Genomic DNA, 26,372 nt, shown 5'->3' with positions numbered 1-26,372 from the left:
AAAGAGTAATTTCAAGTTACTTCTGGGCACTATACTCTGACAGTTTCCTTAGATACATTCTAAGGGGGGAAAAAAAACCTGTAAAAAACTTTTTACTCCATAGGTATACTTTTTTTTGTTGTTTGTTTTTGGCCACAAGGCTTGTGGGATCTTAGTTCCCTGACCAGGGACTGAACCTGGGCCCTCGGCAGTGAGAGCTTGGAGTCCTAACCACTGGACAGCCAGGGAATTCCCATCCATAGGAATACTTTTAGTAGTAACATTAAAATTGTAATTTTGAAACTTACGTATATTATAGGATACAGCAAATAAGCACATTAGTATTAATAGGATCTAAGATTTTCACTGCAAAAGATATATAAATTAAAATTTTTTTTAAAAAAAAGGTTAACTCCTTGTATTTCCCCTTAGGGCCCACAGTTGGTAACATCACACTGTTTGATGTCAGATGGGAGGGGCTAGGAATCACCAACTATACTGTCACCCTGCTCCAAGGCAGGTCTCCCTGTGGTTCACTGCCTACAATGCAGGGAGCTCTGGCATCTCCTGGTGGTCAAGAAGAAGGACCCACCTTTGCCTCAGCCTCACAAGGAGGGCCAGAAGGAGACCCTTTATCAGGCCTGAGCCAGGCTGTGGGGTCATAGGGTCTTCGAATGCCAGCACTGGAAGGGACCTGAATTATGAGGGTTTTGAGCGATGCCCAGGACTAACAAGCGGTCTCTCAGAGCCCTCCACCTCCTCCCCAGGCTGAGCTGTTGCCTGTGAGTGGAGATCGTGGCAACAGTGGCTTTTGGGTTAATGAATGAGAAGCAGGAAAGTAACGTGTGCTGGATAAACATGGACTGCTAGACAAATTCTTGTATAAGCTGGCCAGACAAAGGCAGCCAAGGCTGAGGGCTGTTCCTTTATCAAAGCTTGGCCGAAGGAACTGCCCAGGCTCATCTGTGGCACAGGTGCCATTGGACCCAGGAGAGCTGTGGTCCTGGGCAAGTTATTTTACGTTCACACTGTTTCTTCATCTGAAGGCAGGGAGATTAACACCTAACTCAGAATTAATGGCTAAGATAACTCAGAATTGTGGATAAGACAACGTGAAGAGCGTTTTGAACTTTCCTATTCAGTGTGGTCCTGGGCTGTGGACATGAGCTGGAACTTGTTCGGATGCGGACTCTCAGGCCCCACTCCAGCCCTCCTGAGTCAGAAGCTGCTTTTTTTAAACGAGGTCCCCAGGTGGTTTGTGTGTGGTCTTTGAAGCACAGGGTTAAAACAGTCCCAGGGAGGTACCAAGTACTCTCCGAGTGTCCTCAGCCATCCCCGGCTCCCAGGTCTGCTGGACAGAAGCCCCTAGAGCAAAGAGGTGGGTGGACCAAGGGCTGCCCATGTCACTTTATCCTTTTCTACTTTATTACTTCAAATTAACAACCACAATAAAGCTCAAAAAAGTCCAATATTTACACAGGAAAAAAGTACAAAATTCCCCCCAAAGTTCATCAGTATTTTTTTTGTTTTTTAAATTACAAAGTAATAAAAAGCTTTGCTCTTTAATTAAAAAAAAAGAAAAAGAAAATAAAGGGGAAACAGAGGTAAATAAATTAGGAAATACACACATGGAAAAAAACAAACAAAAATAAAGTAAAAACGAGTGTTAACTAGGCAGGATGGATAAATCCAGTGCCCAGGCCTGACCCCAGGTGAGTGTCAGGACCAGGGAATTAATTTATAACCCAGGAGCCAGATGCCTTCTGGAAGCAGTGTCCACAGATTCTGCCCTAAGACCAGAAAAGGGGGACCACAGGCTTATGACAGTCTCAGGGGTCAGTGGTGTCAAAGACCCTCTGTGCCCTCCTTGAGGGACATGGAGGTCACCGCTCACCCCCATGTCCTTGTCAGGGGCATGAGAACACAAAGTCGGCCTGGCAGGTGGGCAGCACACCTGCTGTCCTGGGAGATACAGGTCAGATACATACACACACGCCCGCAAGGACTCCTGGCCCCCCTGCCTCACTACCCCCTCCTCAAGGTCTCTGTGGACAGGCAAAGAAGGGACCCGAACGCTGAGGGGGGCACTGGCAAAAGCCCAACACAGAAAGTCGGCGGCCATCATCTCAGGGGGGTGGGGCTGCACACGTCTCCCGTGGTCCCAAGGCTCATGGACACCCAGTGGGACCTGCCTCTGACCAACCAATCCATTCCCCCAGCTCCTCAGGCCACCTCCTGAGGGCCCGTGCGGACCTGCTGCAGCTCCAGTGCAGAAGTGTCCCCCTCCCAGCCATGTCAGGCGGCGGCCGTGGCAGGGCCGTGGCGTCCGCCAAGTGGAGCCTGATGTCTGGGAGCGTTTGGCAGCCTGAAGGCTGTGGGCAGCGGGAAGTGTGAAGGGACGAGGATCCTCTATGCCGAGGGCATCCCATCTTCTTGCCATTGGCAAAAAAAGAAAAAAAAAAAGACTCGAAATAGAATCCATCGTTGGTTTTGTGCTGGGTTTTTTTTCTTTTTGTTCGAGTGGTTTTTTTTTCCCCATCTTTTTGTTGTTTTTTTAAAAGAAAATACAGTGAAGACACTAGAAAGGGGGAGAGAGAAGACAGATCAGGTGCACATCTGCCTCTGGCTACCCATCTGCCAGCGGCCTTCAGCTCCTGTCTTCCTGCCCCAGAGGCTTTGAGCTGGTCCCTCTCTGGGGCACAAAGTAGGTGCTCCATTTTCACAGAAAAGACACAGAACCTCTCTCCCTCTTTTTGGTGAGCAGCCAACCCCCAGCCACACATCTGCCCCACCCTGCCACGGATGGACTGGTTCCTGGGCCTGAGGTCTGACGAAGGTAAACTCCGATTTATGCCCCAGAGCTACCTGTGGAATACATTTCCAAAAAGCAGATCGTACTCAAGATGTCCTGGTGCGAGGTCAAGCCTGTGAAATGTAAGCCGCTGCCAGCCATGTACATATTCCCCAGGGAGCTCCGACATCCCCCTACGTACCGCCAAAGGAGCCCCAAGCGGGTTCCCAAGCGGGGCCCGAATGCAGAGCTGCGACATCCCACCTCAAGGCCTCGGGCAGCCACAAGCTCCATGGAGGCTCACACTAGCCAGAGGGCCTCTCCTGGGCTTGCGGAGCCACCAAGGGCCTTCTTTGACAGCAGATAAACTCCTAAGTACAGGGCCTGTGTTCCGTGCTCTGCATGAAGCGTTTAACGGCCCAGAGGCGGGGACAAGGCTAGAGCCCTGGGGAGGTCGGGGTGTGGGGCCCCGGACTCAGTCCCTGCTACCAACCTTCCAGAATAGTTAAGGCAAAGCGGGGATGGAGAACTGCCCCACGCAAGAGGGAGTTTTCCAGCAGAAGTTAGCTGGCGTGGGCCGGGCCCTCTCAGCGCACACACTGGGCTCCTCCAGGGGGCCGTGGGTGTTTCCAGACCTGACGGGGCTACGTCTGCAGCAATCGGCTCACCTAAGCAAATACTGGTCCGATGGTGGCTCCTCACTTCCCGAGGTGGTCAAATGGCACGCTTGTCTTTGGGAAGGGAGGCAGAAAGGTGGGAGGGGTGAGCTGCTGGCCACGGCACTTCGGCAAGTCTCTCCCCACCGTGGAGCCCCACCCCCAACCCAAGCCCCTCAAGCCAAGGGCAGGGGTACGTGATCTCAAGGACCCGGGATGTCTCTGTTTTGTAAGATAAGAACCCTGCCCCCAGCGACAAAGCAGCTGCTCAAGGCCACACGTGAATGGAGCCGCTGGACTCCCAGCCTGTGGCCTGTCCTGCTGAGACTCCTCCACCATAGGCAGGAGGCCCAGAGCAGGTCTCCTGCCCACCTCTGCCGGACCCCTTCCCTGGGCAACCCCGGATTCCCCCTTCCCAACTTCCCTAGCCCAAACATGGTCCCTAAGTGGGGCCAGCCGACAGGGTCCACCCATCCCTCCATGCTGTGCGGACCGGGACGGCGGGGGCTCGCTGATGGCAGGGACCACGAGCCCCTCCTCTGTGAGCGCCCCGCCGCCCACGCAGGCTGGGCCCCTGGCAGAGGGCTGGGTTCCAGCTCTACTGCCTGCTGGGGCGGTTACCTCTCCTGGCTCGGCTGTGAGGCACAGAAGGGCTGGCGTGAGGGCAGCTCACCTGTGAGGCTGAAATCCGGGAGACCTCTTGCCGCCCAGTGAGGTCGGAGGACGAGACGTTGGCGGGGGCGCCCCTGTGTAGCCTCATGCTCACCTTCCTCTCTCTGTCGACCCGTGAGATCGCTCTGGGAGAAGTATTGCCTGGAGAGCGAAGCGGGGGGAAGCTGCCCTCAGCACCTGGGGCCTGGCCACCCCGCGCCCCCACCCCCCGCCGGGCCCCACGCTGCCCAAGGTGTCTGCTCACCAGCTTGCTGGATGCGGGAGGCAGGGGTGGAAGCCACAGGCTCGGCCGCACTGCGGAGCCGACTGGCGGTGGCCCCAGTGGGTGGGCCAGGGGGCAGGGCGCGGGTGGCGGACCCCCGGAGCTGCCCCATCCTCTCCTCGCGCTCGTGCTCTCGCCGCTCCCGGTCCACGTCCTCGGGGTTCCGGGCTGCACCCTGTGGGTGTGACATGAGACCTGGTCAGCCCTGCGAGGTCAGTGTGCTCCGGGATCTGGCACTCCCTCGGGGTCAGAGCAGGGGGAGGCAGGCCAGGTGGGCGTCTTGGGGAAGTGGCGTCTCAGAAACCCTCTGGTCCGACCTCCTCCCCACAAAGCAGGAAGCCCAAGAGACCTGGAAATGACCCATGATCACACCGCACAGAGAAACAAAGACACACAACTGCCCGGAAGGAGGAAGCTGGGCCCGAGGGGCAGAGGGAGGTCGCATGCCCCAAGACAACCAAGGGTACTCCGTGGCCCTCCCAACCTGGGTCCCCTCCGTGTACAGAGGGGCCCCAGCTCCTCAAGGTTTCCAAATACAGCAGGGCAGGTGTTCAGAGGCCCAGAGAGAGAGTTACAAGGCTAGCTGAAGGTGGGGCCAGGACTCAAACCAGGCTTCCCAGTGCCTAGCCAGGGAATCTTTTCAAAGGGCTGTTCTTCCCCTGCCCCTGGACCTGGCAATGGCTTCTGGCAGGTGCTGTGGGGACCACAACCAAGAGGCCCGGGGGACCCGCACAGATGCTGCCTGCCTTGGGATAGGAGCTGGAGAAGGAATGGGCTAGATGCCCCATGGAAGAAAAAGAGGCCCAGCAGGCAGGCTGTGGCAGAAGGGATGCGTGAGCCCCTGGGGGCTCTGCCGTCTGGCCACGGCCACCCCCAGTGCAGGAGGAGAGGAGGAAGGCCCAGAGAGGAGTGCAGCATGGGAGCAGCGCCAGGCCGCGTCACCTAATTGGTCCTGGGGTCGTCCACAGGGAAGGGCGGGGGCTGGCATGAGGGGGGCCGCATCTGTGGAGAGACCTGCAGGCCGAGTTGGGGGCCTGCTCACGGGCCACGGGGTGCGGGCTCCTGCAACCCTGTCTCTCCCAGAGAACTGGCGGAGAAGGCCCTGCTGTCCTTGGGAGATGGGGTAGGGGTGGCCCTTTGACTTTAAGCAATTCCGAGAGATAGCGGCTGGGGATCAGAATGATCCCTGAATCCTACTGAAGAACCAAGGCCCAGAGAGGCCTCAGGACCCTCCTGGGGCCACACAGCTCAGAGCAGAGCTGGGGTGTGAACCCAGGCTTCCGCCACCCGGTCCCGCTCTGCTCTCCGCACCCCCAGAGGACTTAGCAGAACATTCTAGGGATGCCCATTCCCAGCCCTCCCACCCACAAGCCTGGAAGATGGAAGCACCAGGGCACCATCTCCCGACCTCCACTCCTCACCCGGGGTTCCCACCCCCTCAATTACAGATTGGCAAAGAGAACGTCCGGCCAGAAGCACAGCAAAACCTATGATACGAGCTGCAGCAGCCACTCATTAAACATCCCATCCCATGGCCAGAGGGCACATCAACCCCACAAGGCAGGTATGAACTCACTCCCTGGTGGGAGAAACTCAGGCTCAGTGAAGCCAAGGGATTCACTCAGAGGTGCACAGCCCAGGGGCCGTGGATGAGCGCAGGGCTGGAGCCCCTGCCCTTTGTGACCTCAGGAGGCTCAGGCCAACGGCAGGCTCAGGCCCGCGGCAGGCTGAGGTGAGCTACTCTCTCCATTTCCAACCAACCCAAGTGATGCCTCAAGAAACGCACACCAGGGAGGTCTCTTGGCTTTTTATTTGCCCACGTGAAAACACAAAAAGGTCAGTCAACATCAAAGTCACACAAGCGTTCACCAGTGTCGTATGGACCCCTGTCCTTGGCTGTGTCGAGTTTCCACCTGGCCAGCTAGTTAGACCTCGGAACACAGTGGCTCTGTGTGCTGAGAGCAGCACCCCAGGCTCCAGGTATCCGGGGATTCCAGGGCCCTGATGCCAAACGATACGAGGCGGCCACTCCAAGGAGGGAAGTTCTCAGTCAAGGGCAGGATCCTTCCCATGGAAGAGTCTGTGGCCCACGGCGTCCAGCATGGTGTCCAGTCTGCCGGTAGGTGCTGATGAAGGTTTCTTGCGGGGAGAGGGGTGACGTGGGAGGCGCTCGGTCTCGGGGTGAAAGGTGGAAGGTCTCCATCACGTGTCTGCAGATACTTCTGCCCCCACTACAGTGGTGACGGGTCAAAGGTGCCCAATTATCCAGTATGATGGCCCTCAAGTCAGAGATCGGGGCAGGATAAGGCTGTTGGCACCTTTGCTCAGCTTCTGAGTCCAGGGCCTGTCTCTAAGGGAATCCCAGGAAGGGGTCAGCGTGCCAGCAATGGGTGGAGAGCGTGCTCCTGGCCTGGTTTGAGGCGAGATCTTGTCGGCTGGATGGTCCCATGAGAAGCTCTGTGAGGAGCCATCTGGAGTAGCAGGTCCCACAGAACTTTCTGTGATGATGGGTATGTTCACATCCGCCTTGCTGGGTATGGCAGCCACTAGCCAGCCGCCTGTGGCTCCTGAGAACTTTAAATGTGCCAAATGCAACTGAGGAAGTACGTTTTCAGCTTTAATTAATTTTAATTAAAAATTAGCCACATGTAGCCAGTGGCTACCACGTTGGAGGGCACAGGCCTGGACGATGCAAAATCCATTCCTGGAGCTATACCGAGAAAAGGGCCAAACTCAGCCCAGAACCAGGTTCAGGAATGACTTTCTACATGGATGAGCAGGTACCCAGTGCCCTGAGCAGTGCCCTGGGGCAAGAAGAGCTGGCCCCGGGCCCTCAGCTGTGCTCCCAGCCGGAAGGTCTGGGGCGAAAGGTGCCCCACTGCCCATCTCTCACCCCTGGGGCCCTTCGGCCTGTGGGACCCCCAACCTCTGCCCCACTCCTTAGGGAACAGTACCAGGCCACTGTTTGAGAGCCAGAGGGAGGAGGGGCACAAGACCAAGTGCCGATCCCAGCGTCCTGGAGAACAAGGCCTCAGTCCTGAGCATCTGGTGGGGCAGGCCGAGGGCACCCACCAAGAGGCACGCCACGATGGAACGCAGTACACGGCAGCGGCGTTTAATGAGTTCAGGTTCGATAGAGGCCACCGACAGGGTCCGGCTGAGGCTGCTCCTGGGCCCACTGCCACCAGGCCCCTCCAGGGCAGTGAGCATCGTCCCTCCTTCAGGCTCTGTTCATCAGGCAGCCGATTTGTCCCCAAGAATCTCGCAGCAGGGCCTTCTCCATCATGCCTCTCCACTGTACTCCCACCATGCCAAGGGATGTCTCCTTGGGCCTAGCCCCGGTGGGCTCAGGCACACCTGGGGATGTCAGAACTGGGGCCCTGAGGTCCAGACCACAGGCCAGGAGTGTGTGTGGGGCAGCTCCTCCATGGGCCTATCTGGAGGGTCCTGGGTGCCCAGGGGTGCCAGGCACCTGGAAGGGACAGAGAGAGCACAGCAGGGGCTCAGCCTCTTGTGCTCACCCCGCCGAGCGGTACGTCTTGGAGGCCAGGTCTCGGAGGGGCCTTACCAGTACGTGGGTGGGTACATGGACCCGGCACAGGCACAGGGGCGGGGCCTGGGCAGTGCAATAGCGTCGCTGTCACGGGGCTGAGCCTGGCTCGAGGAAGCCCCCTTTTCCAGAAGAGACGGGAAACAAGACATAGGATTTCACAGATTCCGGGGCTCTAGGCCCAGCTGACTACAACAGTTCTCCCCACCCCACCCCCAAGACTCTTGAGAGAGAGAGAGAGAGAGAAAGAGAGAGAGACAGAGAGGAGGCGCCTAGCAAGACCCAGGGTCCCATGACCAGGAAGAAGGAAACCACAATGAAGGGGTCCAGGCAGGCCAAGGGGGCCTCAGTGAAGGCCGCCACCTGGGAGGTACAGAGCAACAAGAGCAGGATGGTGTAGGCCACGATCAAGACAGCAGGGGGGCCCACCAGCGCCATCCGGGCCCCACCCACCCAGGTGCCCACGATGGACTCGAGGCCCAAACAGGCCCTTTGGGTGTGGTGGGAGGTGGTGCCCCGCCTGGGCCCCGCTGACCGCAGCAGCACGCGCCGTCAGCACAGATGACGCTGGAGTGGGAGGAGAACGGGGGCTCCGGGACCCCGGTGACGTCACCTGCACTGTCTGGCTCATAGCTCCCGTCTTCCGGGAGCCCCGCCCGCTACGGGGTCACGTTGGCTTTCCCAGTCCAGTCCCCCAAGCCCGCCTCGGCCTCCAGGTGACTCACGAATTTGAGCATGTTCCAGTCGAAGACGTAATCATAGGAGAAGCCCTGACGGTGGAAGAGGTTGCGGAAGAGCTGGCGCAGGTAGGAGTAGTCGGGCTTGTCATCGAACCGCAGCGAACGGCAGAAGTTGAGGTATGTTGAGAACTCAGCTGGTGGAGGGGACAGAAGGTGTCACCATGAGGCCCATGTGCCCCCAGGGCCCCCAACAGCCGGCGGAGTCCCACCCAGCCACCGTCCCCACAGATACTGCTGGTCTAAGAGGGGTCAAGACAAGGTCCAAGAGGCCGTCCTCCCTACAACAATCCATGAACTTCAGCCTGTCAAGAGCCCGATGGGAACTCTAAGCCCCAGGAGGAGAACTTCCCTTTCCTCCTCTGAAAATCAGAGGCAAGAGAGGACCCTTGTGAGACAACAGGAAATAGACATATTGGCTCCTGCCCCTGGGCCCCTAAAGCCCTTGTACCTGCCTAAGGGGTAAGGGCAGTAGGAGTGTCTTTTGCTCTAAGGAGGAGACTCTGGGTTAGGGCTCCCGGATGGGGGCAGGTCAGCAGAAAGACCAATCCATGATCAGAAGCTTGGAATTTCCAGCCCTCAGCCCCACCCACTTCTCTAGAGAAGGGAGAGGGGCTGGCGATGGAGTTAATGATCACCCGTGCCGACGTGATGAAGCCTCCATAAATATCCCAATAGCATGGGGTTTGGAGAGCTTCCCAGTTGGTGAACACATCCACATCAGGAGGGTGACACCCCCCAACTCCACGCACAGAAGCTCCTGCTTTCGGGACCCTCCCAAACCTCACCCTACCTATCTCTTCCACTGGCTGTTCATCTGTATCCTTTACCACATCCTTTAATAATAAGCTGGTAAACAAGTAAGTGCTTCCCTGACTTCTGTGAGCCCAATTAATCAAACCCAAGGAGGGAGTCATGGGAACCTCAGGTTTATTTATAGCCCATCAACCAGACGCACAGGTGGCAACCTGGACTCGTGACCGGCATCTGAAGTGTGGTGGGGACAGCCTTGTGGGACTGAGCCCTTACCCTGTGGGATCTGACACTACCTCCAGGGAGATAGTGTCGGAACTGAGTTAAACTCTAGGACACCCGGCTGGTGTCAGAGAATGGCTTGCTGAGGGGAAAAGAACCCCAGACCTTTGGTGACCAGAAGTGTCAGAAGTGAGGTGTTCCGTGAGAGTAGTGAAGGAGACTCCCAGGAAGAGGAAGGTCTGGAGTTCTTCCTGACATTCAGCCCTTACGAGGTGAGGCCGGAGTGTGGGCTGGGGACACTCGCTATTTACCAGCCAGGCCTCCCAGCTGTGCCTGAACAGTGGCAGAGCCTGTGATTGACGTTCTGGTGCCAGGCAGTGGTAGCCCAGGACAGGCTCGTCTGCCCCTCAGAAGGGGCCTCAGGGGTCCCAGGCTAACCACCTGCCCCACTGGGCTACTCACAGGGGTAGCCTTTGCAGAGGACCTCAATGGGCGTCGACATCTTCTTCTCGCTGATCCGCTCGTACTTCTGGCGCTTGGTGGCCGCTTTGAGGCCCTGCCAGGGCAGGGAGCCCAGGTTGAAGTACATGAGCACGTAGCCCAGACTCTCCAGGTCATCTCGACGGCTTTGCTCTGCAGAGTCAAGGACGAGGTGAGGGGCAGGGTCCACTTGGGCTCCCGGCTGGTGGGAGTCAGGACCCCTTTCTCCAGGACATGCTCCTTGATTGAGGGGAACAACCCCCCCCGTGCACCCAGCACGAGCCCCACCTTGTCACATGCTGGCTTGCTGCGGCCCCACTACGAACAGGCACTGTTATCACCCCCTTCTACAGAGAAGGGGCCTGAGGCTGAGCTTTTCCAACACAACTTAGGCCTAGTTTTTCCAGCTCAGGCTCTCATTCATTCAGCAACTATGCAGTAGGCACCCCGGGGCCTTCTTGCCTGGCCCACCCCGCGGAAAAGGCTCAAGCAGTGGCATCAGACAGGGCTGGGGTCAGTTCTGACTTTGGCACTTGCTAAGCTGTATGACCTTAAGCGACCTGTGTCACACAGTGAGCCAGCATTCCCCACACGTAAAAATGAGGAAACAGGGCTTCCCTGGTGGGCAGTGGTTGGGAGTCCGCCTGCCGATGCAGGGGACGCGGGTTCGTGCCCCGGTCCGGGAAGATCCCACATGCCGCGGAGCGGCTGGGCCCGTGAGCCACAACTACTGAGCCTGCGCGCCACAACTACTGAGCCCTCGTGCCGCAACTACTGAAGCCCGCGCGCCTAGAGCCCGTGCTCTGCAACAAGAGAAGCCACCGCAATGAGAAGCCCGCGTACCACAATGAAGAGTAGCCCCCGCTTGCTGCAACTAAAGAAGGGCTGCGCACAGCAACGAAGACCCAAGGCAGCCAAAAGTAAATAAATAAATTTATAAAAAAAAAAAAAAAAATGGGGAAACAGTCTTGCGCACCAAGGCTGCTGCGGGGATGAGTAAGGCACGAGAGGGCGGGTGCTCAGCACCCCACAGCTCTTCTTGTGAAAGAGAAGAGCTGCCTGTGCGGCCAGCCAGGGGAATAAACCCAGGCTGCAGAAGGAAAGCCAGGGTCCTGGCCAGCAGCCCGTGGGTGTACTCTGCTCCCGGGCCTCGCTCACTCACCAATGCCCAGGTGGGTGTTGATGGAGGCGTAGCGGGCAGTGCCAGTCAGGTTCTTATTTTCCCGGTAGGGGATGTGCTGGTGGGTGCGGGCGTCCCGGTACTTCTTGGCCAGGCCGAAGTCAATGATGTACACCAGGTTGCCCTTCTTCCCCAGCCCCATGAGGAAGTTGTCGGGCTTGACGTCCCGGTGTATGAAGTTCTTGGAGTGGATGTACTCAATGCGGCTGATCTGGGGGAGGGGAGAGCAAGTCGTTCAGCACACGTTCCACAGAGCGGCTGGGGCCGTACAGATGGAAAACACATCCGTGGTCCCTGCCATGGGCCGGGGGGAGGGCCAGATCAGTCTGCAATCACCATGTATGATGATTTCAAGGGTCAGGTCACGGAAGGCTTCCTGGAGGAAGTGACAGTAGAGAGGAACTCTGAAGGAAGAGTTCATCAAGTTCGCTGTGACAAAGGAAAGAGAGCAAGGCAGGAAAGCGAATGGCAAGATCTAGAAATGAAGCCCAGAAAGGCATTCAGGCCTCACCTGCCTGGCTCTACACCACAGAGGACATGAGAGGCCCTCAAGGGACCAAAGAGGCATCGCGAAGGCTGTTCTGGCAACCAGACTGGGGGGAACAGGAGGACCAGTGAACCCTAAACTTGGCAGGGGTGACAGAGATGGAGCAGACCGACAGGATTTGTCCCCTGGCTTCCAGAGGACACCAAAGTAAGGCGGACACACAGGCCCTTGTCCTCCTTTAAACAATGTGTTAGAAACTTAAACTAACATATAGGCACACAATAGGTCCTCTGGCAGCTTGGTCCCCTCCCTGGGCCTCAGGCTTCTGAGTATCTCCTAAACCCTTTTTGAGTCTCCTGTCCTATGAGAATCTGACAACCCTCCTCTGCACACACACATCTAGCCTAAAACTGGAGGATGTTTGCAGACGTTCTGGAGGGCAGCCACAGCTACAGACCCCTATGTAACAAGATCTCCACATATCATTCCAGGGCTAGAATTCTATGCTTTTAAAATTTTCTTTTCCTAAAATTTTCCTCCTTTGAACTTATAAAGGGATTGAGGACCTAAGCATTGCTTGTCCGTGGGCTCCTGCTCTGGTCCAGGCACCGTGTGGCATCCCAGGTGACCGCACAACAACCCAGCAAAGGGAAGACGCTCCTGAGGAGACCGAAGCCCAGCAGCTCACCTAAAGTCACCCCACGGGGACAGGACCCAGGTCTGTGCGACAACAGGCTTTACACTCACCTGAGGCCAGGGTCCCAGGCCTTGCCCGGAAGCCCAACCGAGCAGGTCTGGAGTGGAAACTGGGAGCCTGCATTTTAATACCCCCTCCTTACCTACCCCCCAACCATGGCTGATGGTCAAGGTCCCGTGGTCCTGGTCCAGGAACCAGGCCCGTCCTACGTCGCTGTCACTGCCTCCTGCTCCAGCATCCTCCAGCTGGGTACCCAGTGCCCACTGGCACGACGGGGCAGGGGAGGTTGGAAGGGAAGCTGGGAGCCCAGTCCCCAGCCCGAGTGGGCAGGTGGGGGACTCACCATCTGGTCGGCCAGGAGCAGCACCGTCTTGAGGCTGAACTTGCGGGAGCAGAAGTTGAAGAGGTCCTCGAGGCTGGGCCCCAGCAGCTCCATGACCATCACATTGTAGTCTCCCTCGGCTCCGCACCACTTGATGGACGGGATTCCCACTGAGGGGGACGCAGGGCTGTCAGGGTCGGTCACTCCCCACCCGGCCCAGCCCCAGGGCCCCTCCCGCGTGCGCAAGCATGCACATGCACAGAGCTCCTCAGGCCCCGCCCCCTCCAGCCCCCTCCAGCCCTCACCTCCCCCCTGCATCATCTTGTAGAACTTGCTCTCGATGTGCAGCTGGGGGTGCTTCGTTTTCACACACTCAAGCTTGATGGCAACTTCTTCACCAGAGGCGATGTTGGCACCTGCCGGGGGCAAGGGACCCGGGTCACACTCAGCAGGGCAGGCAGCACCAGACCAGGACCAACTAAGTGTCTGCCCCCAAGCAGCTCAGCGCCCCTTGGGGGAGGCTGTGCAGAGGGCCCGGCACTGTATCCAAGGGAAGCGGACAGACTGTGGGACACAGAGCAGGCACCTGACCCAGCCTGGGTGGGAGGGGAGAGCCAGAGCTGCAGCTCATGCCAGGGGAAGGAGGTGAGGGCTATGGACCATTCAGAGAACCGGAGGCTGGGGCAGCAGGAAGGCTGGATGCGAGGGGGCTCAGGGCACAGCCGAAAAACGCTCACAGACCAGTAAGGGGAACTTCATCCTGGAGCGTGGGAGCTACTGAGGACTCCCGAGCTGAAGACAGCTAAGGTCATTGGGGTGTGGGGATGAGGAGGAGAGAAGGGAGGGGGGCAAGGCTGTCTCAAGAAAGACCCAAATCCCCGCTGCACCTGGCCTCAGTTTCCCCAGCTACAGTAAGGGGTGGGCTGACTTGGAGGGCTGGGGGCTAGGCTGAGAGGCTGGTTCCTTCTTGGGGCCAAGCGGGACTGAGCTGCCACAACTAAACGGTGTAGTCTTAGCACACAGACAACAGAGAAAGTCCGGAGGAGGGCACAACGACTGGAAGAACTGAGGACAGGCAGGATAAAGCCGGCACCTCAAATCAGGGGACGAGATGGGGCTATGCAACAAACGTCCTTGGAATAACTGGCATCTGAGAAAAGACAGCCCAGCTCACAGCACGCACCGGAAGTCCAAAGTGGAGCAAAATATAGTACGGGGGGAAAAAACCGGAGTGCAAGTTGGCTCAGCCACTTCAGAAACCAGGCTGGCCTCTACCTGGTAAAGCTGAACCCACACAAACCCTTGGCCAAGCCAGTCCACTCCCAAGTGTATGCCCTTCAGAACCGTGAGCACCGGGAGGACACGAAAGGACCTGCACAGCAACAAAGACCACAAAGTCCAGCACCAGAAGGATGGCTACAGGGTGGTGCAAGCGCCCCGGGGATGCCACAAACAGTGGAAGGCATTCCCGATGGCTAAGTGGGTAGCTCTCAGCATCTGAACCCTGAGTGCAGACAGCAAGGAGCAGCACCGTTCACAAGAGCCAGAAGGTGGAGACACCTGAACGTCCATCAAAATAGGCCTGGATAGCAGACTCTGCCTGTCCCTGAGAAGGAACGGCGCACTGACACATGCTGTGGCATCAGTGAACCTTAAAAACACTACGCTCAGTGAATAAGTCACACACCGAAGGGCAAAGAAATACTGTCTGATTCCATTACATGAAATGCCCAGAACAGACGAATCCATGGAGACAAAGAGTAGACTGGTGGTTGCCACGGGCTGGGGGCAGGGGGAAATAGGATGGGCCTGCTTAATAGGTGCAGGGTTTTCTTCTGGGTGATGAAAACATCTTGGAACTAGGTAGGGATGGTGGTCGCACAACACTGGGGCTGTACTAAATACCACTAACTTGTGTACTTTTAAAATGGTTAATTTTTTGTGTGAATTTCACCTCAATTTAAGGAAAAAAAAGAGGAAGGAAGAGACAGAAGGATGCAAGCACAGTTCTAATTGTCTCAATTTCAAAACACACAACACTGAAATATATATAGTTTAGGGATATAAACATGCGATAAAACTAACAGAAGAGAATAACTTAAAATGTCAAGATAGTGCTTACCTCTGTGTGGGGGAAGCAGAGGGCGGGACGGGGTGGGGTGGGGTACCAGGGGCCTTCAAGGTGACAGGTAATGTCCCCCTCCAACTGGGTGTTGGGAAGGATGCCTTATACCATGGACATGTTTTATACATTTAATAAAAAAGTAAAACAATGAGATGTTAGAAGAAAGGAGCACTGCCTTTTAATTTGGGGGTAGGCAAGGCTTTTTATCCTGACTTAAAATCCAGAAGCCATTAAAGAAAAAAAAAAAAAAAAAAAAAAAAAGGCTCCCTTCCCTCCTCCAAAAAAAGGAATCCCTCTCCACGGCAAAAACACCAGAAACAAAGTCCTAAGAAATAGTGCACACTCTTATCAATAGCAAAGAGCTAACATCACACTAATATATGAGCACCCACAAAGCAGTAGGAAAAGGACCAATGACTCCATAGGAAATAGGGTAAAGGATTCAGACACACACTTCACAGAGAAAGAAAGAAATCATTAGTATAAAAATGGCTTACTCAGGGACTTCCCTGGTTGTCTAGCGGGTGAGACTCCGAGTTCCCAATGCAGACCGCCCGGTTTCGATCCTGGTCGGGGAACTAGGTACTGCAGGCATGCTGCAACTAAGGGTCCCGAGTACCACAACCAAGACCCAGAGCAGCCACAATAAATGAATAAATAAATATTAAAAGACCACGCCCACCCAAGCTGGCCTGCGCTCTCGGTGGGAGGGGTCACTCCTCCCCAGCGGTTGCCGTGTGAACCGGGGAAGCCTGGTTGCAAGGCCTCTCGGCTCCCTCCAGCTCCCACTCTGGGGACTTTACTCGATACCCTCGCACGGTGCAAAATAAGGCCTGGACGAGGCTGTCCACTTAGGCTGTTTGCAACAGTAAAAGCTTGGAAACAACCCAAATGTCCAGCAGCGGGGACTGGTTAAATAAAGAAAGGCCCATCCATAAAACGGAACACAATGGAGAAAGAAAAGAGGAAGCTCTCTCGGTGCAGAAGTGGAAAGATCTCAAAGATACAGGAAGTGAAAAAGCAAAGTACAGAACAGTATGTATTATATGCTCTCCTTTCAGTGGTTAAAGAAAAAAGTGCAGAAACAATATGTATCTGTGTTTGTTTGTATCAACATAAAGAAACACTCAAAAGGAACATGAGAAACCAGTCAAGACTGGGCAGGGTTGGATAAGGACAGGAGGGGAAAAGGACACTTCTGATACCATGTTACGTCTTGTCATTTTTTTCAACACCTTTGTTGAGACATAATTCACATTCTACACAATTACTTCTTTAAAGTGTACAATTCAGTGGTTTTCAGTATATTCACAAGGTCATGTAACCAACACCACAATCAATTTTAAAACACTTTCACCATCCCCAAAACACCTGCATCTCTTAGTGGTCGCTCCCCATCTCCCCCAACGCCCCAGCTCTAGGCAACCGCTAATCCGCTTTCTGTCTCTATGGACGTGCCTACTCCTGATATTTCATATAAAGAGAATCATGGGATATGTGATCTTTTGTGACTGGCTTCTTTTACTTAGCATGTTTTTGTGTTTTGGTTTTTGGTTTTGTGTTTTCATTTCTGAACCACTTAAAACTTAAAAAAAAAAAAAAAGTGGATTCCCAAATCCAGTGAGCAATGGGAGAGAAAGTGCTTTGCAAACTGTAAAGTGCTTTTGACACGTCAAAGCTCATCACTGGGGAGAGCCTCACACGTTTCCAGGCAACAGTGAGGATGGGGGTGGGGGTGGGGGTGAGCTGGGGCTCACTGCAGTCCACTGGCCATGCAGTGGGAGGAAAGGCTGCAAGGGCTCCTGCTGTGTGAGCAGGACCATCCCAGACTGTGGTCACAGCACGTGCAAAGGCCCGACAGGAGCGGGTGCAGTGAACGCTGGGTGGTCTGGTGCAGCTGGAGCTCGAGGTGGCTGAAGAAGACAGTGGAAGAGGTGAGTCAGGGGGAGATGGGAAGGGGCTCAGATGCCGAGCTACGATCCTGGCCATGAGCCTGAGACTCCAGGGGCACTGCTGACGCCCTGCTCTGGGGCAGTCCTGTGCACCGCAGGGTGTTTACCAGCATCCCCGACTCTACCCACTCGCTGCCCGCAGCACACCCCCACGCTGAGGTGAAACAACCAACAATGTCTCCAGACCTTGCCAAACGTCCCCTGTGAGACAAAATCTGGCCTCCCTCCCCTTGTTGAGACCCACTGGTGTATTAGAAGGCTGCTGCAATTGTCCAGTCGATGGCGGCCCCGCCCAGGCAGGGGGAAGAGACCAAGAGACACTGGATGATGCAGGGCCTTCAGCACTTATGACTCAGCAGATTGCTCAGGGAGCAGAGGTGCCCGGAGAACGTCCCTTCCCGAAATGGGGAGGTGGAGGGGAAAAGCCCTTTGTCCCCTTGAGCTCTTACACCATCCTGCCAGTACTACTGTTTGTATCATATGAGGAAACGGAGACACCAAAGGTCAATGACCAAATGCCACACAACTTTCCTGATCAGGGACCTAAGCTGTTAGGCAAAGGCTTCTGACCCCAAGCAACTGCTGGAAAGCTGTCACAGCTGCCTACGGGTCCCACCACCACCAGACCCCTGCACTGCCTCTGAACTCTACCAGGAAGCTGCCAGTCTTCTCTCTGACCTCCCTCACTTCTCACAACCACTGACCTGAGGCTCAGAGAGGATACGTAACTGGCCTGAGGTCACACAGAACTGGCTGGGGCAGAGCCAGGATCTGAAACTTAGTCTCTAGAACCCCTGCTTTTTTCTCTACTCCAATTCCCTAGCATCTCATTCATTCAATCACCAGACGCATACCGAGCTCTGGGCCACCTGAGGCAGCCCTGCCCTGGAGGAGCTCAGCTCACCTTCCGTGGGAACAACAAAGGATAACTTTGATTAAGTGAAAAGTGCCAGGCAAAGGCGGCAGAGGTGGCCCCTCGGAGAACAAGCAGCCCTGTAGGGGGACGAGCCAGTGTGGAAAACAAACTTGGATGTAGAGAAGGGCTCAGACCTGGCCAGCCCTAGAGGGTCTGGGACCTCGGCAAGTTCTAGGCGGGGAGGGGGATGATCAAGCTCAGGCGGGAGCTCACAGACGGTACAACCGGGGGGCCGGGCGGGACTGCAGGCGGGCAGTACCCACACCATCACCCGCTGGGGTGCACCACTCCTTCCCCCATCTGCAACTGAGGACCAGACTAAGAGGTGTAGAGAGCTCCTGAGGCACATGGCCAGCGGCTGGTAGCGTGGGTGGCACAGGCTCGGCCACTTCCGGACCCCACGCAGCCAAGGTGAGGCCCTACCAGAGCTGGCCCCGCATGATGCCGAGGGGAGGGGGAGGAGCGGCTGGAAGAGGAGTATAGGCCTTGCGGCCACATCCACAAATGTGCTCGCCTTCAGCGGATCCTGGAAAGCAGGGCCTGCAGGCCGCGCCCAGCCCCACCTGCAGAGGCCATCTGGAGTCAGGCCCTGGCACTGGCACCAGTGACAAGGATGTGGCCAGAGCTTTGAACAAAGGGAGCCAGTGAGGCCAGCCGGGGAGGCCCTACAATCACTACCAGCCCCACACCAGCGAGAGGGGCCCGGGAAGGAGCTGGCAGGACACTGCATCAGGCCAGGGTCCCCGAGGCCTGTGCAGCCAGCGAAGGCTGGACAGTCAGCAGAGAACCAGCTCCCTACCCCCCAGCTCAGGCCCAAGAGGACCCAGTTCCTGACAGTAGCAAATCCTAACCAAGACTGAGGGTTGGGGGACAGACACAACATAAAAGCACCACTGCAGGGCTGAGCATGTGCAGAGTTTTTGCATGCTGTGACCTCACTACTTCTCACCACCCTGGAGGCCTCGCAACTCCATTTTACAGATGGGGAAGCCAAGGCCGGCAGAGGTCATCACTTGCTCAAGGGCATACAGTGAGGAAAAGAAACGCCAGTACCTAAACCCTGGTAGAATTTACTCCAAAGCCTGTACAAAGGGGAGTAAACCCAGACCTAGTTTTTAAAATGAACTAGATGGGGGCTTCTCTGGTGGCGCAGTGGTTAAGAATCCGCCTGCCAATGTAAGGGACACGGGTTCGAGCCCTGGTCCGGGAAGATCCTACATGTCGCAGAGCAACTAAGCCCGTGCGCCACAGCTACTAAGCCTGCGCTCTAGAGCCCACGAGCCACAACTACTGAGCCCTCGTGCCACAACTACTGAAGCCCGCGCGCCTAGAGCCCATGCTCCGCAACAAGAGAAGCCACCGCAATGAGAAGCCCACTCACTGCAACGAGGAGTAGCCCCCACTCACCGCAACTAGTGAAAGCCCGTGCGCAGCAACTAAGACCCAATGCAGACAAAAATAAATATATTTTTAAAAAAATGAACTAGATGATTACTGGATAAACAGGAAGTACTGCCCCCAGCAAGGTCCCAGCACAGGGACCAGGGACACTGACTTTCTGAATGACCTTGGATTGCCCCTCCATCTATGGGCCTCAGTTTCCCTTCTGCAAAGAGAAGGCCTGGGGCTGGGTGTTGTCTAGCAGCAGGTATGCACCAGCCAAAAGCTGCCTCTCCCTGCCCTTTGCCCTCAAGCCAGTGGCTCCAGGCTTCAGTCCTGAGCCCAAAGCCTCCATGATAAGAGGGTCCTTTATAGCCACCCCAATTTCACACACAGTAAGGAGATGGGCACCCCCTTTCACAGATGAGAAGAGAGGCTGAGGCTCAGATCCCAGGTCACACAGCACATGAGAAATCGACTGGGGACCTGAACTTGCCCCCATATCCCCACCTTCTTCTCTCCTGCCATAAGTGAAGCCGCTTCACAGGCCCCTGCACGTCACAGCCCCCATTTCCTCTTTCATTCATGTGAGAGGCCTTCATTGAGCCCCCACGTGCTGGGCGCCGGGGCGAGAAGGTGGACACAACCCAACGCCTCCCCGCCTCCCCCCAGAGGGGCTCAGAGTCACAGAGCAAACCTTTCCAACAGCTCCAGCCTGCACTGTTCCTTCCCTCTGTTCTGAGCTCTGCAGTGCTTACAGGAGGGTGATCTACTAGGTATCTGACAATGACCTGCACATCTGGCTGGCACTTCACAGTTTACAAGATGCTCTCCCACGCGCCCATTTCACCTGTGCCTCAGGAAAGTCCTTAGTGGGCCAGGCAGCAGCATCACACAACCTTCACCAACCGCACAAAGCCAGGTCTGACGGCTCTCTCCCACGTTTTGTCCTCTACACTCTCACTCCCGTGGAGGGCTGTGGGTAGAAAGTTTGCCTTTTCTAGTTTGTTTGTTTGTTTGTTTTCTTTTCTTTTTTGGCCACGCCACACGGCTTGCGGCTTGCGGGATCTTAGTTCTCCGATCAGGGATCAAACCCACACCCTTGGCAGTGAAAGTGCGGAGTCCTAACCACTGGACCACCAGGGAATTCCCTGTCTTCTCTAGTTTTGGAGAGAAGCCTCGGTGGCCAACTTGATTGTGCCGCCCCCGTCTCAATGTGTGAAGCAGGGACAGCTCGGCACCATCTCTAGAGGCTGTTGTGAGGGAAGACAGCATTCAAACAGGGCCCAGCCCAGCCTGAGTACTGTCCAGAGAGTGTGGGCATACGTGTCCCCCTCCCCTCTGATGGGGAAGGGGCAGCTCACTGAGAAGCAGATTTCATACCCTAAGAGGGTAGGGACCCAGATCACTGAGTAAGAGAAAGCCCCCGAGTTCTGAAGCAACAAGCACGGCACACTGACCTGTCAGTTTCCTCAGCCCAGGACAGAACTGACTTATTGTTCTTTTCCCAGGAGGGAAACAGAGGCACAGATGCTTCCAAGGGCACAGGGACAGGAATGGGGAGAAACCCCAGGGGCTGCCACCTTGCTCTAACAACTCCAATCCACGATTACCAACACAATCTCTCCCCTCCAGACCAACAACTGCCAAGGAAGGGCCGCGCCCCCTGACTGTGCCCCCGCACCCCCAGGGCAGCTGAGAAAGGGGCATTCTCCTGGGTCAAGGACGGGGTGAGATGTCCGTGATTTGTTTAATCAACAACAAGAGAGCAAACTCAGACTTTCAACAGGAAGCACATCCAGGGAGAGAGATCCTAAAAGCTAAGACCGACCCCCGCCCCAGCCCTGAGGTTGGCCCTGAGGTTACGGGGGAGCCTGCGTCATTCCGAAGCCTTCCTGGGCTGAATTCCAAGAGGCCGGACCACAGGGAGGGGGCCTAGCTGGGAGCAATCAGCTTGCTCAAGCCTCTTCTGTCCACCAGCATCCTTCCCCCAGGAGACAAGAGACAGGGGTGCTAACCGAGCTTGAGTTTTCTCGCGCCCAGCTGGAGACCCAGCTCATCTGCAGCTAGAAACCAGAGTTAAAAATACACTCCCCTGCCCAGACTGCAGCAAGTGGGATCCCATACTGCCCTGACTGAGGAGCCCCTCGGCCTGCCTCACCCCCAGCCTGCTGCTTCCCTCCCCACCTGGGACGGTTCTGGGGACAAAATGACCAAAACATGCCACCAGAGCCACGTTCTGACTTCAAAGCATGAAATGTTGGCATCTTTCCTCCTAGTGCCCAGGGCTGTCCCAGGGGCTCCAGAGCCACTGAGCTGGAGCCAGAAACACTCACCTAGGTAGATATCTCCGAAGGACCCACTCCCGATCTTCCGGCCCAGGCGGTACTTGTTCCCCACACGTAGCTCCATGGTTCACTCTTGCTGCAAAAGTAAGCAGAAACACAGGGTCAGAGAAGAGGGAAGCTGGGAAGGGGGCCTAGCTCCCAGAGCCCACTCTTCCCCCACCAAAGGTCAGGAAAAGCCACGAGAAACTTAGGACACCACCATCCTCCCTCCCACCGTCCAGGAAGGGATTTGGCCTTGCTTTGCCTAAGAGCAACCAGGTGTCAGGTAGCCCAATAGCCTCCACCTGTGCTGAGGCTATTAGAACAGGTGTCAGTGTAGCCAGGCAGAAGGGGGACTAGAGACAAGGCCCAGGAGGAAAAGAGCAAAGCAAGCATCTCCTCGGGGGTTACTCATTCAGGGACCCTCCGATAGGAGCCTCTCAGAGGCAGGCCAGTCACAATGGGCAAAGACTCTGATAGGAAAATCAAGGACAAAGCGGGTGATGGGGAGGTGGGATGCAGGAGCTGATCACCCTGGGGGTGCGGCCATGGCAACCACCAGCAAATTCCAACCTCCAGGGATAGGAGGACAGCTTGAACTGTCACCAAAGGAGTTCCTCAGCCCCATCAGGACTGACAGGATCCCTGTGCCCCCATCCTTACCCCAGGCCTCCAGCTTCCAGCACCAAGAGTTGGAGGCCAGGTCTTCACAGCCTGGGCTGGTCTTCCCAGAGGCAGACCTTGCAAGTCTGCAGTGTGCCCTGCCAGAGAGGTCTCCTCCCCAACTCACGGGGAAGGCAAGAAAGGGGCCCCCAGAACATCCACCTTCTGGCCCTCTCCCTCTCTCGACCTCACAACACCAAGAACCTCACAAAGGACTCTCTGCAAGGATCTCTTTGGATGAACAGTTTGGGGCTGGTTTTCTTCCAGATCAGGAGGGTCTCCTAAGAGGGCCCTGCAGAGCAACTGAGGGGACCAAAGCCAGGTTTTGAGCTGAAGGACCAGCTTCTGTGGTGTGGGAGGAGGTCTGGGGGGAAAGCGCTGACCTGAGCACTTCCCTCCTTCCTGTGCCCCACCCTGGGTGTCCAAGCTCACAGAACATCAGGGGCCACCCTGGTAGGGATGCCTCTGCTCTGGCCTGGGGCAAAGGTTTGGGCAGCTGAGGAGGAAACTCAAAAGGCCAGGAGGAGGTGGTTTTTGTTCTGGGGGATGGAGAGGGTTGGCCTATGGAATAAGGAGAGGGATGGGGGGTCCCTAAGATCTCAGAGGGTCTACGAGAGGGCAAGTGCAGAAAACTATAAAGAGGTGCTGCTCCCTGCACAGGGAACTGAGGCCCAGGGAGGACACGCCACCTGCTCCCCACCCCACCCCAGCAGCAAGTTAGTGACAGTTTCCTCCCCTAAGACCCAGACAGGGTTCCTGCTGCCCTACCTGGCAGCCTCCACCCTCTCAAACAGGACCTATTTCATGCCAGGGCCAGGAGGCAAACAAAACAGGAAGGTGGAAAAGCAGCTGTGTGCGGCACAGAGGCTCTGCCCCTTCCCCATGCCAAGGACTACCCCGAAAGCCAGACCCACCCAGGAGGGGAGACGGGAGAGCTTTATTCCACAGTTGGTCAGGCTGGAGCTCTCCACCCCAGCGGAGGCAAGGAGCCAATAGCTCCTGCCCAGGAGAGACATCCAGCTCCAACACTAGTTCCCAGGGAGCCGCCACTAGCCCTTCACCAATGGTCACAAGGAAGGAGCTCCACCCGGCGCCAGCCAAACTCCGGGCTCTCCACCAAGGGCCTCTGCCCACACGCCTGGCCAGTCCCAGCTGAGGTGCCAGGGCTGCCAGCAGAACACACTCCACATATGCGGGAAACTCACATGCCACACACCTCACATACACATCGTCCCGTGTGTACACTCCAAAGGAAGAAAGAAACGCAGACATACACTGTGAGCCCTGCTTGGGGAAGCGGGTGGGGGGCAGGCGGGTGTGTACACACACAAACAACCCCCACCCCCACCCCCGGCCCCGTCCGTCTTCCGCCAAGGCCAATTCAGAGACCACACATGGCAGCCGGGAAAGCCGCAGGTTAGGAAAGGAACATAAATACACCCGCATCCTATATTACATAAATACCCACGCCGGGTTATATAAATACCCGTGCCCTCCGTCTGGGTGTCTTACATAAATACACTGCACATGACCCCCCAACCCCTCCCCACTCACCGGGCTGTCGGCAGAGAAGGGCAGAGAAGAGAAGGTGCAAACAATCAGCCCTGCAGGCAACCACCACTTTTCTGGGCTACCACCCAGACCCGCCAGCGTTCCTCCTACACCCGGGGGGCCAGGGCCCCACGGAGAGCCTAGACTGTCCCAGCTCTGTCTCCCCAAAAGCCTCCCAGAGGAGAGGAGAGAGGCTTGAGTCAGGAATGGAAGAGGCTTTCCAGTTCTTTGCTGCTTCTCTCCTTTGGGGGGCGGGGGGGGGGGGGGTTGGCGTTGCAATAAACGAAGAAAAAAAAAAAAAGGCGGACATGAAGATTCCGGAGTTTCAACTGGTTAAAAAAAATTAGACAAACTACCAAGCAGAACGGCACATGGGCAGTTTTCTTACTCCCTGCCCACCCCCCTCCCCAGCCAGGGCCCTTGTCCCTGGACCATTAAAATAAAAAGTGGAGGAACATCCCAGACACCCAGGCAAAGGAGCCCCAAACAGGCATTTATTGGGTGCAACTTAAGACACTCAGGATCCCCTTCCCCTGTTCCCAAATCTAGCTCGCTGACGAAGGCTGATCCAAAAAGAAAATATGCAAGAAAACTAAGGGAAAAAGTTGGGGAGGGGGCTCACCCCACTTTGAGTTTGGGCGTGAAGAGCTTGGGAATCCTCTCTCTAAGGACACCCGGGCACAAACATAGTTTTATGTTCCACAGAGACTTGCAAAACATGGATTTCTCACACGCAGAAACGGGAGAATCCGATCTGATAAATAACCCCCACCCCTTTCTTTCTCTCCACAAAGGAAAACAGAATCGGTGGCTGGGTGACCACACACCCCATCACCCCAGGGCCCCCAAGCACCCCCAGCCAACATGCGGGAGAGTAGCCTTGCTGACCCCCAGGTCTGGAGCACCCAAGCCAGGAGCGAAGGGGTTGGGGGCTCTGCTAATGCTCTGGTGAACCCTACCGAAGCCCCAGGGTTTGGGAGAGAATTCCGAATCAACAGTATCGGGTGCACCCCAGCACCCCAGTCCCGGACCCCCTCCCTCAGCGTCCCCAAATCGCAGCCTGGGGTGGCCGCCCCGGCTGGCTGGGGCCTTGAACGGTCCAGCTGGGGGAGGGGGAGGCGGGCCGGACTGGGGGGGCCTCCCCCGGGCAAGTCTGCAAAATAATAGTCACCCTCCTCCTCCTCGTCCCCAGTCGCGCCTTTGTCCTCGCCGGGCCGAGCGGGCGGCGCCCGGGCAGCCCCCCCATACCCGAGTGCGAACGCGCGTGTGTCCGCCCTCTCCTCCCCTCCCTCTCGCGCAAAAACAAAGAGGCGGAGGGAGCCCCGTTTCCCCCCAGGTTTGCGCCCCTCCGCGGGCCCGCGGCCCCCCAATATTTACCCCGCCGGGAAGGCGCCGGTGCCGGGCCGCTGCTCGGGGAGCTGCCGCGGGCGGGGGCGGCCCGCCTGGGCGGATGCCGGAGGATTCGCAGAGCCGCCGGGCGCGCCAGCCTCTCCTGGCCCAGCCGCCGCCACCGCCGCTGCCGCCGCGCTCCGCTCCGCTCGTCCCGGCCGGGCTCAGGCTCTGGGATCTCAGCGCAGCCGACGCCGCCTCCCTCCTCCCGGCCCTTCTGCCCGACCGCCCCCGCCGCCGGCTCGCGCGCTCCCGCCTGGCGCGCGCCCGCCGGCTCCCATTGAGCCCCAGGCCCGCCCGCTGATGTCATCCCGGGCCCGCCGCCGCCGCCCTGGAGGATTTAAAGGGCCCGCGCCCTCCGCTCCCGGGGACGCTGGGGGGCCCCGCAGCCAGGAAACACGGCCCCCCAGCCTCGCGAGGAGCACCTTGCAGGAACGGGGCCTTACGTGTGGGGCCGAGGAGCGCACACAGACACTGACACCCTGATCCAGTGGGGGCACAGGTGGAAAAACCTGGGAGGGGGTGGGGAGTAGGAGGGCGCACAAAAAGCTGGGTTCTTCTAGACCCAAACACTCCTCTCCCCTCTGTCCGGTTCTCTCTCCTCTCACACCCTAGTAGTGGGCCCCTCTGAAGGCCGGTGTTTGCAAAAGGAGAATGTTTACAGTGTTGGGGGACACTCCGCCTCGGGGCTCTGAGTGCTGCAGGGCACACAGGCCAGGTTGACTCAGGGGCCAGCGATTTGACCGGACAGCAAGAGACGGAGGGATATTGACAAACGGCCCAGAGAGGTAGCTGCGGCTATGCTGCGCTCTGCCCCCATGGAAAAAACAAATGCAAAGACCTTTTTCTTCACCCTTCTTCCTCTTCCGGCAGCTCAAACTGATGGGTACAGAGCTGACCTCAAACCCAATCCTGTCCTCACTCGTTTAATGAGAGACCCCACACACTGCCATGGAGCCAACACTTGAGCCAGGGTCCCCCAAGTGGTGCACATTTAGCCAAGTCCCCGCCCAGCTCTCCCCGCCCAGCTCTGGGCTGGGGTTTCCTTATCTGCAAATCGGGAGGGAGCACCCGTCCCTCCCCAGGTCACCGAGAATTAATTAAGGCTTCCTACTGGCTTCCAGAGCAGTTGATGAAAGATTCCAGGGCAGAGTTATTAAAATGATATTTACCCTGTACCATGCAAAGCTCCAAATTATGACACACATCCATTCACGCACACAGCTGTGGCTGTGGACACACAAAATGCTGGAGTGCACTGCATCCCGTCCCAGAAGCGAG

At 56.9% G+C, this 26,372-nt stretch overlaps 1 protein-coding gene across 8 annotated transcripts; it reads right to left on the bottom strand.

Annotated features, from left to right (window-relative positions):
- Positions 1–25,242, bottom strand: LOC116760123 (casein kinase I). Of its 8 annotated transcripts, none has more exons than XR_004351654.1 (11): positions 24,874–24,922; positions 21,498–21,585; positions 13,094–13,204; positions 12,810–12,958; positions 11,265–11,493; positions 10,085–10,255; positions 8,636–8,784; positions 4,343–4,555; positions 4,100–4,239; positions 3,439–3,501; positions 1–2,557 (listed from the first exon to the last, which is right to left on the bottom strand). XR_004351654.1 is itself a non-coding variant. In XM_032644489.1 (11 exons), the coding sequence occupies exons 2-10, from the start codon at positions 21,571–21,573 to the stop codon at positions 3,469–3,471; spliced, it is 1,251 nt and encodes a 416-aa protein (XP_032500380.1). In that variant the 5' UTR covers positions 21,574–21,585; positions 25,080–25,242; the 3' UTR covers positions 1,383–2,557; positions 3,439–3,468. The 8 variants fall into 8 exon arrangements, 7 of the variants coding, with proteins under 7 accessions (XP_032500379.1, XP_032500382.1, XP_032500380.1 ...); XM_032644489.1 differs by lacking the exon at positions 24,874–24,922 and adding an exon at positions 25,080–25,242 and having other exon boundaries at positions 1,383–2,557; positions 4,343–4,535; XM_032644490.1 differs by lacking the exon at positions 24,874–24,922 and adding an exon at positions 22,152–22,173 and having other exon boundaries at positions 2,514–2,557; positions 4,343–4,535.
- Between the last annotated feature and the right edge of the window lie 1,130 nt (positions 25,243–26,372).

This window comes from Phocoena sinus, chromosome 10 (assembly GCF_008692025.1).
Source record: "Phocoena sinus isolate mPhoSin1 chromosome 10, mPhoSin1.pri, whole genome shotgun sequence".
NCBI classification, from domain to species: domain Eukaryota; kingdom Metazoa; phylum Chordata; class Mammalia; order Artiodactyla; family Phocoenidae; genus Phocoena; species Phocoena sinus.
Note: the sequence above shows the minus strand (reverse complement) of the source record. Positions and strands in the feature narration are given on the sequence as shown.

Excerpts from the sequence above, each read along its gene's own strand:
- LOC116760123 (XM_032644488.1), bottom strand. The coding sequence starts at position 21,573 with ATGGAGCTACGTGTGGGGAACAAGTACCGCCTGGGCCGGAAGATCGGG. Across the intron at positions 10,256-11,264 it reads CAACACCCACCTGGGCATTG|AGCAAAGCCGTCGAGATGAC; the intron begins GTGAGTGAGCGA and ends TTGACTCTGCAG. Across the intron at positions 8,785-10,084 it reads CCTCTGCAAAGGCTACCCCT|CTGAGTTCTCAACATACCTC; the intron begins GTGAGTAGCCCA and ends CCCCTCCACCAG.